This window comes from Hypomesus nipponensis, chromosome 1 (genome assembly GCF_054491055.1).
Source record: "Hypomesus nipponensis isolate SF chromosome 1, ASM5449105v1, whole genome shotgun sequence".
Lineage (NCBI taxonomy): Eukaryota > Metazoa > Chordata > Actinopteri > Osmeriformes > Osmeridae > Hypomesus > Hypomesus nipponensis.
The window spans coordinates 1,010,001-1,025,207 of NC_140361.1; the positions used below are offsets into that span (position 1 = coordinate 1,010,001).

General features: G+C 53.3%; 1 protein-coding gene across 3 annotated transcripts in view; it reads left to right on the plus strand.

The window, feature by feature from the left end:
• rnf130 (ring finger protein 130) overlaps positions 1-15,207 on the plus strand; it is a 33,913-nt gene that overhangs the window by 14,365 nt on the left and 4,341 nt on the right. For all 3 annotated transcript variants that reach the window (XM_084679805.1, XM_084680635.1, XM_084678967.1), the window contains exons 4-8: positions 683-933; positions 3,022-3,093; positions 7,218-7,300; positions 13,181-13,277; positions 13,818-14,025. In XM_084679805.1, the coding sequence (XP_084535931.1) occupies positions 683-933; positions 3,022-3,093; positions 7,218-7,300; positions 13,181-13,277; positions 13,818-14,025 (711 nt within the window). The remainder of the gene's footprint in view (positions 1-682; positions 934-3,021; positions 3,094-7,217; positions 7,301-13,180; positions 13,278-13,817; positions 14,026-15,207) is intronic.

Consider the following 15,207-nt stretch of genomic DNA (forward strand, 5'->3'; position numbering starts at 1 on the left):
CAGCTGCAGCAGATGAGAGGCCTGGGTTATGTGTCTGGATGTGAGGCTGCTGTTATGTGATGGTTATGATATGACTACAGCAGAGGGATACTTGCACAGGGAGAGGAGAGGGGGAGGAGGAGAGAGTGGGAGGAGGGGGAGGAGGAGGAGAGGGAGGGAGAGGGGGGAGAGGGGGGGAGAGGGAGAGGAAGAGGAGAAGGGGAGAGGTGGAGGAGAGGGAGGGAGAGGGAGGGAGAGGGGGGGGAGAGGGGGAGGATGAGGAGGAGGAAAGTGAGGGGGATGGTAAACAGAGATGACTGGTGATCATGCTGCTGTAGAGACTAGAGTCTAGCTGATTTACAATAACATGAATATTTTTTTCTCCCTGCTCCAACATTTTCTGTCCAAAACAGACCCCTCGTTAAGTTAATTTAACAGGTGCCTGTGTGTGTTCAGTATCTGGCTGAGACTGACTGAAAATGATGTGTACGTGGACTGTGATCATGGGCACTTTGTAAGCATGTGTGTGTGTGTGTGGTCTGGTTTAACCATCCTTGTATGTCCCTCTGGGCCTGGTCTCCTGCCTCTCACGCCGGTATGGTTGGTCCCCAGTCTGTCTACCTCCAGATCCATGCTGGTCGAACACGGGTAAATAGTTCCCCCTCTTGTCCCTGATCGTCCTTGTCGTCCTGGTGTCTCCCAGGGGCGGGGGAGACGGTGGCGGTGATGATTACCGAGTCGTACGGCCGGGAGATCCTGGGTCTGCTGGAGAAGAACCTGACAGTGCTGGTGAGCGTGATGGTGGGCCAGCGCGGCCAGGCCAAGAACATCAATCGGGGTTCTCTGGTGTTTGTCTCCATCTCCTTCATCGTGCTGATGATCATCTCCTCCGCCTGGCTCATCTTCTACTTCATCCAGAAGATCCGCTACACCAGCGCGCGCGACCGCAGCCAGGTGAGACCTCGCAAGTGGGGCCAGTAAGAATCGGTTAAATTCACTCCTCGCTCCATTTGGAGTCTGAATAGACTAGCTGGTTAGACTAGCTGGCTAACAAATAAGTAGTTGTCGTTGGCGTAGCTGGTAAGGAGTCGTGCTTGTAAGTCAGAGGTCCAGACTTCAAGAACCAGAGAGGGAACGCAAGGACTGACATGCAGCGCAACTAAGACATGTTCCACTTGTACCTCCCCAACAACCTGTTCACTGTAGGAGGGTGGACGTTTCCAGCTGAGCTCACCCTAACCCTGGGAACCTCGCGTAACTCCAGTGTAAGATACTGGAGAAGAGAGTGTTATATCTGAAACTCCAACAAGATTTGTAATGTGACTAACGACAGTATGTGGTGTCCCTCTGGGCCTGGGCTCCCTGGCTCTCACGCCCGGATGGTTGGACAGGGCAACAAGCGGAAACAGACATCAAATGCTGATGTGGTCATCACTCATGAAACATTTAATAAGGAGCTGGATGGTACAACCTCCCGTCCTCACTGTCTGGCCTCCCCTTCAACAAGCCCCAGGGTGTACACACACACACACACTGTACAAACACACACACACACACACACTGGGTGTAGGATGTGCGTGTGTGTACCCTCTCGGTCTAAACCGTGCCAGGTTAGTGGATCATGCAGGTGTCCCAGTTCTAGTACAGATTCCCAAGAACCCCTCCTTCTCACCTCCTGACCTCAAAGGTTTAGTCAAATGGTGTAAATAACCGTGAGTTAGTATGTTGTCATGACAACCAAGTTCACAGCAGAGGTCAGACTATGATGTCACTATCAGACCGGGGAGATGTCTGTCTTGCTCTGGGTCTGAGCAGGGGAGGGTCACATAACCAAAGCTTTGAAACAGGAAGTCAAAGGACTGATGCAAGTATGACAGACTTAGAGATTTGCGACAGAATTAAAACAGCGTTTTACCTCAATCTCCAAAGGGATTAACTATCCGTAGCTCAAAATGTATAATTATTGTATTTATTTATCAGTGAGTGAATATGAAACACAGTACATGTGAAGATCAAAGTTGCCGGCTTTGAAGGGATTCAAACCCATGACCTCCCTCTCTCTCTGTGCTGGTGGGCTTGTCTTCCCCCTCACGCCCAGAGAGACCAGAGGAGAGTGTTTGAGACCGCCCCTGGCCCTCAGGGAACAACCAGTCAGGGATCTGCTCATGTGTGAAGTGAGTCTGGCTGCTTCCTGCTGAAGGCTGAGAACTAGACCTAAATGATGACCTCTAATCACTCTGCTGGGAACAAAGGGGATCTCTATTGGTCTTGCTGTCTCCCTCTCTCTCTCACACACACACACACACACACTCCCTCTCTCAGTGCACGTTGCTGGTGCTAAATCCCCTCCTGTTTAATCAGGGGGGACAGTGAAGGAGGCTGTGTGGTTGTGTTGTGAAGGAGGTGTATCACCCTGCTGTGTGGCCCCAGCCTGGAGCAGCTCAATGCCCCCCCACCTGATGCAGGAAACCGCCCAGGCCTCCACACACTGCTGGGGTTTTCACACATTCATTTGTAAAAACAACAAATACGACATCCTTCTGTTGAACTTCTTTTGAAAAATAGGTTTTATTCCATCCTAATGATTGAACTGGCTCTGACCCTTGCAGCGTCTAGTATTGTACTGCAGATAGCATGTCACTGGACCAGCAGTGTGGGAGTTCTTCTGTGTTTCTCCTGTCGCACCCCGCTTGATGCAAGGAATACTGTAGCATAATAATCTACTCTTTTTTTTGCTCAAAAATGTGATTGAAAAAAGTTGCTTTTGCTGAATAAGGATTTTTTTTTCTCTTGTTAATTCAGCCCTCAGGCAACGTTTGTTCTCCATATTCACCCTCTGTTTATGACTCCTTTATCTCCTCTCTGTCTGTCTCTCTCCCTTCCTCCTGTCTCCCCCTCTCCCTCTCTCTCTCTCTCTCTCTCTCTCTCTCTCTCTCTCCCTCATTTACTCCCCCCCTTCTACCTCACTCCTCCCCTTCTCCCCCTCTCTCTCTTCCTCTCTCCCTCCTCTTCTCTCTCCCTCGCCCCTCTTTCTCTCCTCAGCGGCGGCTGGGAGATGCGGCTAAGAAGGCCATTGGGAAGCTGACTACGAGGACTGTGAAGAAAGGTGACAAGGTGAATAACTCCAGCAGCTCTCCTCATCCCCTTCTCCTCTCCTCATCCCCTTCTCCTCTCCTCATCCCCTTCTCCTCTCCCCATCCCCTCCTCCTCTCCTCATCCCCTCCTCCTCTCCTCATCCCCTCCTCCTCTCCTCATCCCCTTCTCCTCTCCTCCTCCTTCCCTTCTCCCCTCACATAGTGCTGAAGGCTCTCTGCTCCAGACAGGGTGATCTGTTGACGTCAACACCGATAAACTCTCCACCATGTTCTTCTGTAGTTCGTAGGCGTGGCTGGTGCAGAGCTAGCCGTGGCTGGTGCAGAGCTAGCTGGAGTCTGTGATCAAGGCCTCGGGGGTAGAGACACCAGCCCGTCCATCACTCCTCCGGCCTCTCCATCTTATTAATGTGTCCCGACCGCCAGCGTAGGGCCGCTGGTCTGGAGCTGTGGATGAGGTTGTCATGGGGATGGACGTGACTGCGGAGGATGGGGGTGGGCGGTGGTTTGAGGGACGGTGTAAATGCTAAATGCTGCCCTCTGTCACTGAGACAGCAGGCGTTTAGAGATGATGGTTATAGGAGGAGTGGCCATGTTGGATCTGGTCGTATGGCAGGAGTTGGAGATGTTTGAGGTAGTTCGCAGTTGAGTGTTGAGGGAAAAAAGGTCTCAAAGACATTATTGCACTATATACTTATCCTTGAGTAGTTTAAAACATTTTTTGTCGGCTTATTTGTAAGATGCAGATCCTCCATGATGGTGTGTGTGTTCCTGACCCCCCCCCCCCCCCCCCCCCCTCACCCCAGTGCCCCTGAGGGCAGGTAGGTCTCAGCATGAATCAAACATCGGCCTTGGAGTGAGCCTCAGAAATTGAAACCTTCCATCTGGAGGAAGTCTGCCGGGAGTGATTGACCGCATGCATCCGGATGCAGGGCTAGATGTCAGGGGGGAGGACGGAGGGGGAGGTGAGGAGGGGGAGGGGGAGGTGAGGAGGGGGAGGGGGAGGACGGAGGGGGAGGTGAGGAGGGGGAGGGGGAGGTGAGGAGGGGGAGGGGGAGGACGGAGGGGGAGGTGAGGAGGGGGAGGACGGAGGGGGAGGTGAGGAGGGGGAGGGGGAGGTGAGGAGGGGGAGGTGAGGAGGGGGAGGGGGAGGTGAGGAGGGGGAGGTGAGGGGGAGGTGAGGAAGGGGGAGGGGCGGAAGTGGCTCTGAGGCTGTGTTCATAAATCCGCCCTGCTACAAACACACAGGGCGACAGGAGTCACTAATAACAGAGTTATCAGTCTGAGTTATCAGTCCCCGTCGGACTAGAAGTCGCGTTAACCTTGACGGCGTTTGATAGCTCTGGACGTAAGAGCTCTTACAGCCAACAGGTTTAAGAGCAAACAGCAACAGTCCTGATAGCCCTGTCTCCACTACTTAATGGAGGAAGGCCCTGCCACTTGACTGAACGCCAGCAGCACAGCTTGCATAAGAAAGTGCTTTCTAAAGATGATTGGGTTTTACTTGATGCTAGCCAGCCAAATTGTGAGCTGTTGTAGCCAATCCGTCTGCCCCCTTGGTTATCAAACCAGCCTTTTATGTTATCATTTGGGAGTGTTTACATTACATTTACATTTAGTCATTTAGCAGACGCTCTTATCCAGAGCACTTACAGTAAGTACAGGGACATTCTCCCCGAGGCAAGTAGGGTGAAGTGCCTTGCTCAAGGACACAACATCATTTTGCACGGCCGAGAATCAAACTGGCAACCTTCTGATTACTAGCCCGGTTTCCTAACCGCTCAGCCACCTGACTCCTGTTTACTTTGCTGTAATATCCAGCCCATATTCCCTGACTAGTCTACTATCCCTGCCCACTGCCTCTAATGTCGATCCTAATGCGAAGGGCTGTTTCCACCACAGCGAAGGTCATTTCGAGTAATTAATGAATCATTGTGATCAAGCTAGAGGGGTATTTCCTTCATGGACACTTCGGCCTACTTTTGTGCAGGAACAACAACCGCATAGCCGTCCAACTCAATCAGAGCCACGAGCGATAGAGCAGCACACCAACCCCAGCAGGAAGGTCAGAGCCACGCCCCCTTTCCTTCTCAGACGCACGGATGCTGGCTAGCTCTCTGCCAACTCCAACACCGTCAGTGCCAGATACCGCCTGTCATTACCCTTTCATCAAAGTCAATCCATAACGTGCTCGGTGACCAGTGTAAACAGACTAGTTGTGCACCCAGATACAGTGACTCCACTACCACTGACTGTGGTGTCACACAGGACTGAAAACACATCAGCTCTGTGGCGTAGTCATCGGTCTCAACCTGACAACCCAACAGTTTACGGCTCCAGTCCTGCCCCTCAGTGACACAGGCTGGCTTTATTTCAGACTAGTACACACTGGCTGGTGCAGAGGACAGCATTCATATTTAATCAGGGGGCCGTTTACAGCTGCCCAGCGCTAACAGGAAACTAGGGGCGTCTAGGAAGGGGGGCGGGCTCCCCAGGGTCCTAGAGAGAGGTCCTGCCAGGCATAAAGCGTCCATCTATAGGACAGATCAGAACTATCAGACTGTCTGTTGACTGAGCCTGTTATTGATCTAGTAGCATTTGTGCTGTCCGTGTTCTTTAGCAGGCAGCCCTGACCCCGAGTCTCTACAACCTTCCCTGTGGTCTAGATGAAGACGTTGAGGAAAGAGACTGGGAACGTTTCTGACTTCATCCGAAGGTTTCTCTACGTAAGAGGGGTGTTGGTTACCTGGCAGTGCCCCTGGAGGCACACACAGCGAGAGAGAAATCCCTGTTAGGGACGTGTTTCACTACAGACACCAAACTAGACGTGACTGGAAAAGCGTGTTGTCTAAAACTGAGAAGGGGTTGTGTGTGTGTGAGTGTGTCCTCTCCCCGCCTGCTCCTGGTGTATCGATCATCCTGCTCCCGTCCAGGCGCTGTGGGGGCGGAGCTAGCAGGCGCCGTGGGGGTGGAGCTAGCAGGCGCCGTGGGGGTGGAGCTAACTAGCAGCAGCATGTCCTTGTTGCTCTGGCAGCTTCTCCTCTGTCAGCAGAGACAGATCACCACAGCCATAAATAACACAGCATTGATTCCTCATCTCCCTCTCTCCCTCCCTCTCTCTCTGTCCCTCCCTCTCTCTCTGTCCCTCCCTCTCCCTCCTATCTCCCTCCCTCCTCCTCCTCCTCTCTTGTGGGCTGAGTCTTGACACCAAGGTGATGCATGCTGGCACCTGCACTGGTTGTCTCTTTGGTGTGTGTGTGATGTGTGTGTGTGTGTGTGATGGGTGTGTGTGTGTGTGTGTGTGTGATGGGTGTGTGTGTGTGATGTGTGTGTGTGTGTGTGATGTGTGTGTGTGATGGGTGTGTGTGTGTGTGTGATGGGTGTGTGTGATGTGTGTGTGTGTGTGTGTGTGTGATGGGTGTGTGGGTGTGTGTGTGTGTGTGATGGGTGTGTGTGGTGTGTGTGTGTGTGATGTGTGTGTGTGTGTGTGTGATGGGTGTGTGTGTGTGTGTGTGTGTGTGTGATGGGTGTGTGTGTGTGATGTGTGTGTGTGTGTGTGATGTGTGTGTGTGATGGGTGTGTGTGTGTGTGTGTGATGGGTGTGTGTGATGGATGTGTGTGTGTGTGTGATGTGTGTGTGTGTGTGTGTGTGATGGGTGTGTGTGTGTGATGTGTGTGTGTGTGTGTGTGTGATGGGTGTGTGTGATGTGTGTGTGTGTGTGTGTGATGGGTGTGTGTGTATCGGGGATGCAGGCCGGGAGTCCTGACATGCACACAGGAAGTCAAGCTATGACACAGTGTGCCTGTGTAGCTGTAGCTGCGTATGCTCCACCAGGTGGAACTGCACCCCATCAGGAGGGTGTGATGTGTACTGCTGGAGGTCTGCTCTGAGGACATCATGCTCTGTCTAGTAGGACGACGTCAGGGGGCACAGACGCTCTCCTGGGGCTGTCAGAGGGTTAGGGTAAGGGTTATGGTTAGGGTTAGGGTTAGGATTAGGGTAAGGGTTAGGGTTAGAGAGGCTCTGACAACCAATCACTTCTTGTATCTGATGGGATTAGTTTATTTGCTTTCTTTTATGACTTCCTGTCTTATTCTGTCATCCTGACGCTGTGATGTCTGTTCCCTCTCTGTGTGTGTGTGTAGGAGACTGACCCAGACTTCAACCACTGTGCTGTCTGCATCGAGGGTTACCAGCTTAATGACGTGGTTCGCATCCTGCCCTGCAAGTAAGTGTCTGTGCACTGTGTGTGTGCACTGTGTGTGTGCACTGTGTGTGTGTACTGTGTGTGTGCACTGTGTGTGTGCACTGTGTGTGTGCACTGTGTGTGTGTACTGTGTGTGTGCACTGTGTGTGTGTACTGTGTGTGTGTACTGTGTGTGTGTACTATGTGTGTGCACTGTGTGTGTGTACTGTGTGTGTGTACTGTCTGTGTACTGTGTGTGTGTACTGTGTGTGTGTACTGTGTGTGTGCACTGTGTGTGTGTACTGTGTGTGTGTACTGTGTGTGTGTACTGTGTGTGTGTGCACTGTGTGTGTGTACTGTGTGTGTGTACTGTGTGTGTGCACTGTGTGTGTGCACTGTGTGTGTGTACTGTGTGTGTGCACTGTGTGTGTGTACTGTGTGTGTGTACTGTGTGTGTGTACTGTGTGTGTGTACTGTGTGTGTGTACTGTGTGTGTGTACTGTGTGTGTGCACTGTTTGTGAGCATGTCCTTCCAGAACCTCTACAGCCTTTTACAGTTCATGCTGGACGAAATCACACTTTCAATATGTTTAAGTGTTGAAGTTTCAGCATTTATACACGAGAGCATCATGTTATCTTGCACTCGGCTACATTACAAAGGAACAGAACTCTCTGCTTCATGTTTTCTGTCCCTCCTTCCATCCCCCTCCCTCCCTTTTGTCTCTCTATAATGAAATGTTATACTTTCTTCCCATCCTCTGCCTCCCTCCCCCATCGCCCCACCCCCCCCCTCCCTCCCCCATTGCCCTCCCCATCGCCCCACCCCCCTCCCTCCTCCATCGCCCCCCCCCCTCCCTCCCCTCGTTGGAGGACATCTCCACACTCATCCATCATAGAGATCCCCCCCCCTCTATCCCTCCTTCTCACGATTCAATCTGGGATATCAGATCTGTCTCACAGCCTTCCCAGCCCTGGCCAGCAGGGGGCAGACAGACAGACCTGCCTGCAGCCACCACACCCTGCCTCTCTAGGCTGCCCAGCTGAAGGACAGCACCACAACAACACTCAGCCAAGCCACAGAGTGGCTTTAAACGGACGTATTTAACACTGAGAGAGAGGGAGTGGCAGTTTGGGAGAGTTCTCACCGATTTTCCGGACAGAGAGCCAGTCAGGACACGCTGGTCGCTGTGACGTTCTGATGTGAAGGATTAGAGGGAAGACTCTTGTTGTCAAGGGTTACTGAGTCATAAGCCGTGCAGAGGAAGTGGAAAATTTCGGTCAACCATGTTTGACATTCCCTCTCACATGCCAGGTCAAAGGGAGGGAGAGGGAGGTAGGTGATGAAGGAGGAGGAGGAGGGAGAGAGTGATGGAGAGGGAGGAGGGGAGAGGGAGGAGGAGGAGGAGGAGGAGGAGGAGGGAGAGAGTGATGGAAAGGGAGGAGGGGAGAGGGAGAGAGAGGAGGGGAGAGGGAGAGTGAGGAGGGGAGAGGGAGAGTGAGGAGGGGAGAGGGAGAGAGAGGAGAGGAGGGGAGAGGGAGAGTGATGGAGAGGAGGAAGGGAGGTTTGGAAGGCTGATAGAGTTACCGAGAGCACCAGACTGTGAAGGAAAAGAAAGCATGAAGAAAAGAGAAATGGAAGCAATAGAAAGGAAGAGGAGAATGATGAGGGATGTCAGAGGAGAGGAAGGTTCTATAGTAAGAGCGGGATGTTGTCCTGTGTGGAGGGTCTGGCGAGTTATCCAGGCTGTTCCTCTTGGCGTGCTGGGAGGCGTGACCCCTGTGAGGTCGCTCAGGCTAAATATAGACCCAGCACTGCCAACGACCTACAGGAGAATCCAGAACCATCAGCTCACTTCCTCCGTCACACACACACACACACACACACTTATTGGACACACTCTTCCTTTTCACACACAACATACTGAAGCACAAACACTCTCCATCTCTCCACACGCGCGCACACACACTTTTCCGTCCTTGTCGAACAGCGTCACACACCATCTGCCGTGTCCTGGGTGTTGCAGATGCAGGACGCGGGTCTGAGGTCAGGCCCCTGCTGTGGTCATCACATCAGTCACTCCCAGACCCCCCAGGCTACCTCTCCAAGGACACCTTCATAGAGGTTAAGATACTGGGGGAACGACAGGAGAGTTAAGATAGAGAGGGAGGGCTCCAGGACAACCTAGGATGATCCTGGTGGAGTTCAGAGTTACATACCCTCCACAGTCCCTCTCCATCTCTTCCCCATCTCTTCTTCATCTCTTCTTCATCTCTTCACCTTCCCTGCAGTCACATCTGTGAGGCATGACTGACTTGAGTAACTGTAAGCAGCCAGTCAAAGGCTAACCCCGCCTTCTGAAGCCCAACAGCAATCCTCGCTGCCTAGTCTGGTTCCCAACGACACGATCAGGGAGAGGGAAGTTTATAGAGCATCGATTTTCATCACGCGTTGTTAAAGGACATACAGGTGCGTTTGACGTGCTACCCAGGCCCTCCCTGAAGCACTCCTCAACCACAGTCGATAGATACTACAGATGCTATGGCCTCGGCACTTCATCTGTAACAAACAATTCAATTTGTGTCTCTTTGCACTCTACAATGTGTTGGTCTGTAAAACTTAACACAGAACCCCCCCCCCAAAAAAAAATAAATAAAATAACACACATACACACAGACACACACACACAGCACCCAACATATAAGCTACAAGCTCTTGCTACAATATCACAAGGGCTTGAAATAATCTATCCTCATTCACTCTCTCACCACACACACCCACACACAAGTGTCCTAACACCACCATCTAACCCCCCCCCCCTCACCTCATCTACTCTCCTCTTGACTGTTTCTCGCTTCAGTCTCTGTATTGTAAACAGACTCATCATTAATTCATCAAGCTCTTGTCTCTGGTCCAGCCTTGAAAGCAGATAACAGCAGTTGTTGTCCTCGTGCCCTCACTCCAGTGGAGCCACACTCCCCTCCTCACTCCAGTGGAGCCACACTCCCCTCCTCACTCCAGTGGAGCCACACTCCCCTCCTCACTCCAGTGGAGCCACACTCCCCTCCTCACTCCAGTGGAGCCACACTCCCCTCCTCACTCCAGTGGAGCCACACTCCCCTCCTCACTCCAGTGGAGCCACACTCCCCTCCTCACTCCAGTGGAGCCACACTCCCCTCCTCACTCCAGTGGAGCCACACTCCCCTCCTCACTCCAGTGGAGCCACACTCCCCTCCTCACTCCAGTGGAGCCACACTCCCCTCCTCACTCCAGTGGAGCCACACTCCCCTCCTCACTCCAGTGGAGCCACACTCCCCTCCTCACTCCAGTGGAGCCACACTCCCCTCCTCACTCCAGTGGAGCCACACTCCCCTCCTCACTCCAGTGGAGCCACACTCCCCTCCTCACTCCAGTGGAGCCACACTCCCCTCCTCACTCCAGTGGAGCCACACTCCCCTCCTCACTCCAGTGGAGCCACACTCCCCTCCTCACTCCAGTGGAGCCACACTCCCCTCCTCACTCCAGTGGAGCCACACTCCCCTCCTCACTCCAGTGGAGCCACACTCCCCTCCTCACTCCAGTGGAGCCACACTCCCCTCCTCACTCCAGTGGAGCCACACTCCCCTCCTCACTCCAGTGGAGCCACACTCCCCTCCTCACTCCAGTGGAGCCACACTCCCCTCCTCACTCCAGTGGAGCCACACTCCCCTCCTCACTCCAGTGGAGCCACACTCCCCTCCTCACTCCAGTGGAGCCACACTCCCCTCCTCACTCCAGTGGAGCCACACTCCCCTCCTCACTCCAGTGGAGCCACACTCACCTCCTCACTCCAGTGGAGCCACACTCCCCTCCTCACTCCAGTGGAGCCACACTCCCCTCCTCACTCCAGTGGAGCCACACTCCCCTCCTCACTCCAGTGGAGCCACACTCCCCTCCTCACTCCAGTGGAGCCACACTCCCCTCCTCACTCCAGTGGAGCCACACTCCCCTCCTCACTCCAGTGGAGCCACACTCCCCTCCTCACTCCAGTGGAGCCACACTCCCCTCCTCACTCCAGTGGAGCCACACTCCCCTCCTCACTCCAGTGGAGCCACACTCCCCTCCTCACTCCAGTGGAGCCACACTCCCCTCCTCACTCCAGTGGAGCCACACTCCCCTCCTCACTCCAGTGGAGCCACACTCCCCTCCTCACTCCAGTGGAGCCACACTCCCCTCCTCACTCCAGTGGAGCCACACTCCCCTCCTCACTCCAGTGGAGCCACACTCCCCTCCTCACTCCAGTGGAGCCACACTCCCCTCCTCACTCCAGTGGAGCCACACTCCCCTCCTCACTCCAGTGGAGCCACACTCCCCTCCTCACTCCAGTGGAGCCACACTCCCCTCCTCACTCCAGTGGAGCCACACTCCCCTCCTCACTCCAGTGGAGCCACACTCCCCTCCTCACTCCAGTGGAGCCACACTCCCCTCCTCACTCCAGTGGAGCCACACTCCCCTCCTCACTCCAGTGGAGCCACACTCCCCTCCTCACTCCAGTGGAGCCACACTCCCCTCCTCACTCCAGTGGAGCCACACTCCCCTCCTCACTCCAGTGGAGCCACACTCCCCTCCTCACTCCAGTGGAGCCACACTCCCCTCCTCACTCCAGTGGAGCCACACTCCCCTCCTCACTCCAGTGGAGCCACACTCCCCTCCTCACTCCAGTGGAGCCACACTCCCCTCCTCACTCCAGTGGAGCCACACTCCCCTCCTCACTCCAGTGGAGCCACACTCCCCTCCTCACTCCAGTGGAGCCACACTCCCCTCCTCACTCCAGTGGAGCCACACTCCCCTCCTCACTCCAGTGGAGCCACACTCCCCTCCTCACTCCAGTGGAGCCACACTCCCCTCCTCACTCCAGTGGAGCCACACTCCCCTCCTCACTCCAGTGGAGCCACACTCCCCTCCTCACTCCAGTGGAGCCACACTCCCCTCCTCACTCCAGTGGAGCCACACTCCCCTCCTCACTCCAGTGGAGCCACACTCCCCTCCTCACTCCAGTGGAGCCACACTCCCCTCCTCACTCCAGTGGAGCCACACTCCCCTCCTCACTCCAGTGGAGCCACACTCCCCTCCTCACTCCAGTGGAGCCACACTCCCCTCCTCACTCCAGTGGAGCCACACTCCCCTCCTCACTCCAGTGGAGCCACACTCCCCTCCTCACTCCAGTGGAGCCACACTCCCCTCCTCACCCAGCAGACCAGAGGGAAAGTTAGGATGGACACTTAACACAACCAACTATCTTTTATCTTGTCCTCTGGTATTTTGAGCTAAGTATCTCCATGAGTAGTATACTGAACAGTTCTTTAGAGTAAGATTTTCATCTCAAAAGGCTGAAACTGGTGAGGGACGCAGACTCTTTAAGGGCTTTCAAGTACCTGGTGAATCTCCATTGCTAACCAACCAGCAGAAGGAGTTTCTCTCAGATCCACAATGGCGTCCCTGTGTCGAACTCTGAGCCACAATGGCCTCCTTGTCCCTCCCAGCTCGACTGGTTTCCTGTCTTGCTAGCTCCCCGCTGGCGTTGATGACACGCGAGCTCTCTGCAGCCATGGACAGAGCAGCCATTGTGCTCAGGATGCCAGCGTAGGTGGAGGACCTGGCCTGGATGTTGAAGAGCCCTCAAGGACCTTTTAGGGCTCGTTTGTGGAGGTGGCTTCCTGACTTATAACCATGTATGTCTCTCTTTCCCTCTCCCTCTCTCTCTCTCTCCCTCTCTCTCTCCCTCTCTGTCTCCCTCCCTCTCGCTCACTCCCTCCCTCTTGCTCCCTCCTTCTCGCTCCCTCCCTCCCTCCCTCTTGCTCCCTCTCTCTCTCTCTCTCTCTCTCTCTCTCTCTCTCTCTCTCTCTTTCTCTCTCCCTCTCCCCCCCCTCTCTCTCTCTGTGCAGACATGTCTTCCACAAGGTGTGTGTGGACCCCTGGCTGAACGAGCACTGTACCTGCCCCATGTGTAAACTCAACATCCTCAAAGCCCTGGGCATCATGGTTAGTGTCTCTCTGCTGCTACTGCAGGAGTCCTGGATTGCTACTGTGGGTGTGTGTGGTTGTCTGTGTGGGCATATGCGTGTGTATATGACATGTTTTCATATGTCAGTCGGATTGTAATTAACATTGCGAACATTGCTTCCCTTAATCTGTCTTTTTAAACACTGATTACAGTGACTCTACCGTATAAAACAATCTCGATTTTACATTTATAAATTAACGACTAGCAGTACACCTTGAAGCGTGAAGGTCCTGTGTTTGTCTGGTTAGACTGCAGGAGACACCTGTGTTCAGTGTTGTCCTTCACATGTAAGGGGCTGTTTGTCATAGTGACAAAGCTCCATATTAATACTGGACATTGCATAACCTAGACAGGCTGCGTGTGTGCGTGTGCCAGTTTTTGCATTACCTCATCCATAACCCTAGTCTGCCCCCTGCTGGACATGTCAAGTGTGACAGAGATAATGCAGGGATCTGCAGCAAGAACAGCTCCACCTGTTGGCATGCTTGTCCTTAACGTGTGTGTGTGTGTCCCTCCAGCCCAACCTGCCGTGCGTGGACAACGTAGCGTTCGACATGGAGCGTCTGAGTCGCAGCCAGACGTCCAGCAGCCAGCGCACGGCTCTGGTGGACCTGTCCAGCGACACCTCTATCAGCCTGGAGCCCCTCAGCCACCAGGGGGCGCCTCAGGGCCCCACAGACCGAGAGCTCACCCCCCACACCGGGGAGATCAACATCGCCGTCACCAGTAAGGAGCTCACACACTCCGTCTGTCAGCCTGTCTGTCTTTGTGTCAGTCTGTCTGTCTGTGTCTGTCTGTGTGTCTGCCTGTGTGCGTCAGTCTGTCTGTCTAGGTCTGTCTGTCTGTCTGTCTGTCTGTCTGTCTGCCTGTGTGCGTCAGTCTGTCTGTCTGCCAGTCTGTGTGTCTGCCTGTCTGTCTGTGTGTGTGTCTGTCTGTCTACTTAACTATCTAAATACATACAAAACATATCTCTCTAATATATCTATCTAAAGTATATATTTCTATTTATCTATCTATCTTTGCATACATTTATAAAAAAAAATCTCGTTTTGGTGACCTCTTTCACATCATACTATTGTTTTCTCTCTAATCTTTTCATCCAACTCGTTTTGGACCCTCTGTTGTTGTTGTTGATCTGGTTTCTGCTTTCACCCTCCTTGCTCCTGTCCTGGACAGTTTGCCAGGTGTTTATGTGTGATTTACTCCTCTACAAAAGGGACTTAAACTGAAAATCGAAACGTGATGACTGATTGTCATGAAAATATGTATAAAAAATGCCTTAAAACTTTTTTTTTTTTTTTACATTGGTTAAAACATGTTCTGTGAGAATCATGCGTACTAATATTAAACTCAAGCACTTGGCTAAAGAGACCATGCTATATAAACTCATACACATCTTACATTTCTCCAGTCACTCGCTGTAGCAACCTCTGTGTAGTGACAACATGACCCGTCAGTAGTTCTGTCAGTAGCTCTGTCAGTAGCTCTGTCAGTAGCTCTGTCAGTAGCGCTGTCAGTGTAGCTCTGTCAGTAGCTCTGTCAGTGTAGCTCTGTCAGTAGCTCTGTCAGTGTAGCTCTGTCTGTAGCTCTGTCAGTAGCTCTGTCAGTGTAGCTCTGTCAGTAGCTCTGTCAGTGTAGCTCTGTCAGTAGCTCTGTCAGTAGCTCTGTCAGTAGCTCTGTCAGTGTAGCTCTGTCAGTAGCTCTGTCAGTAGCTCTGTCAGTAGCTCTGTCAGTAGCTCTGTCAGTGTAGCTCTGTCAGTGTAGCTCTGTCAGTAGCTCTGTCTGTAGCTCTGTCTGTAGCTCTGTCAGTGTAGCTCTGTCAGTAGCTCTGTCAGTGTAGCTCTGTCAGTAGCTCTGTCAGTAGCTCTGTCAGTGTAGCTCTGTCAGTGTAGCTCTGTCAGTAGCTCT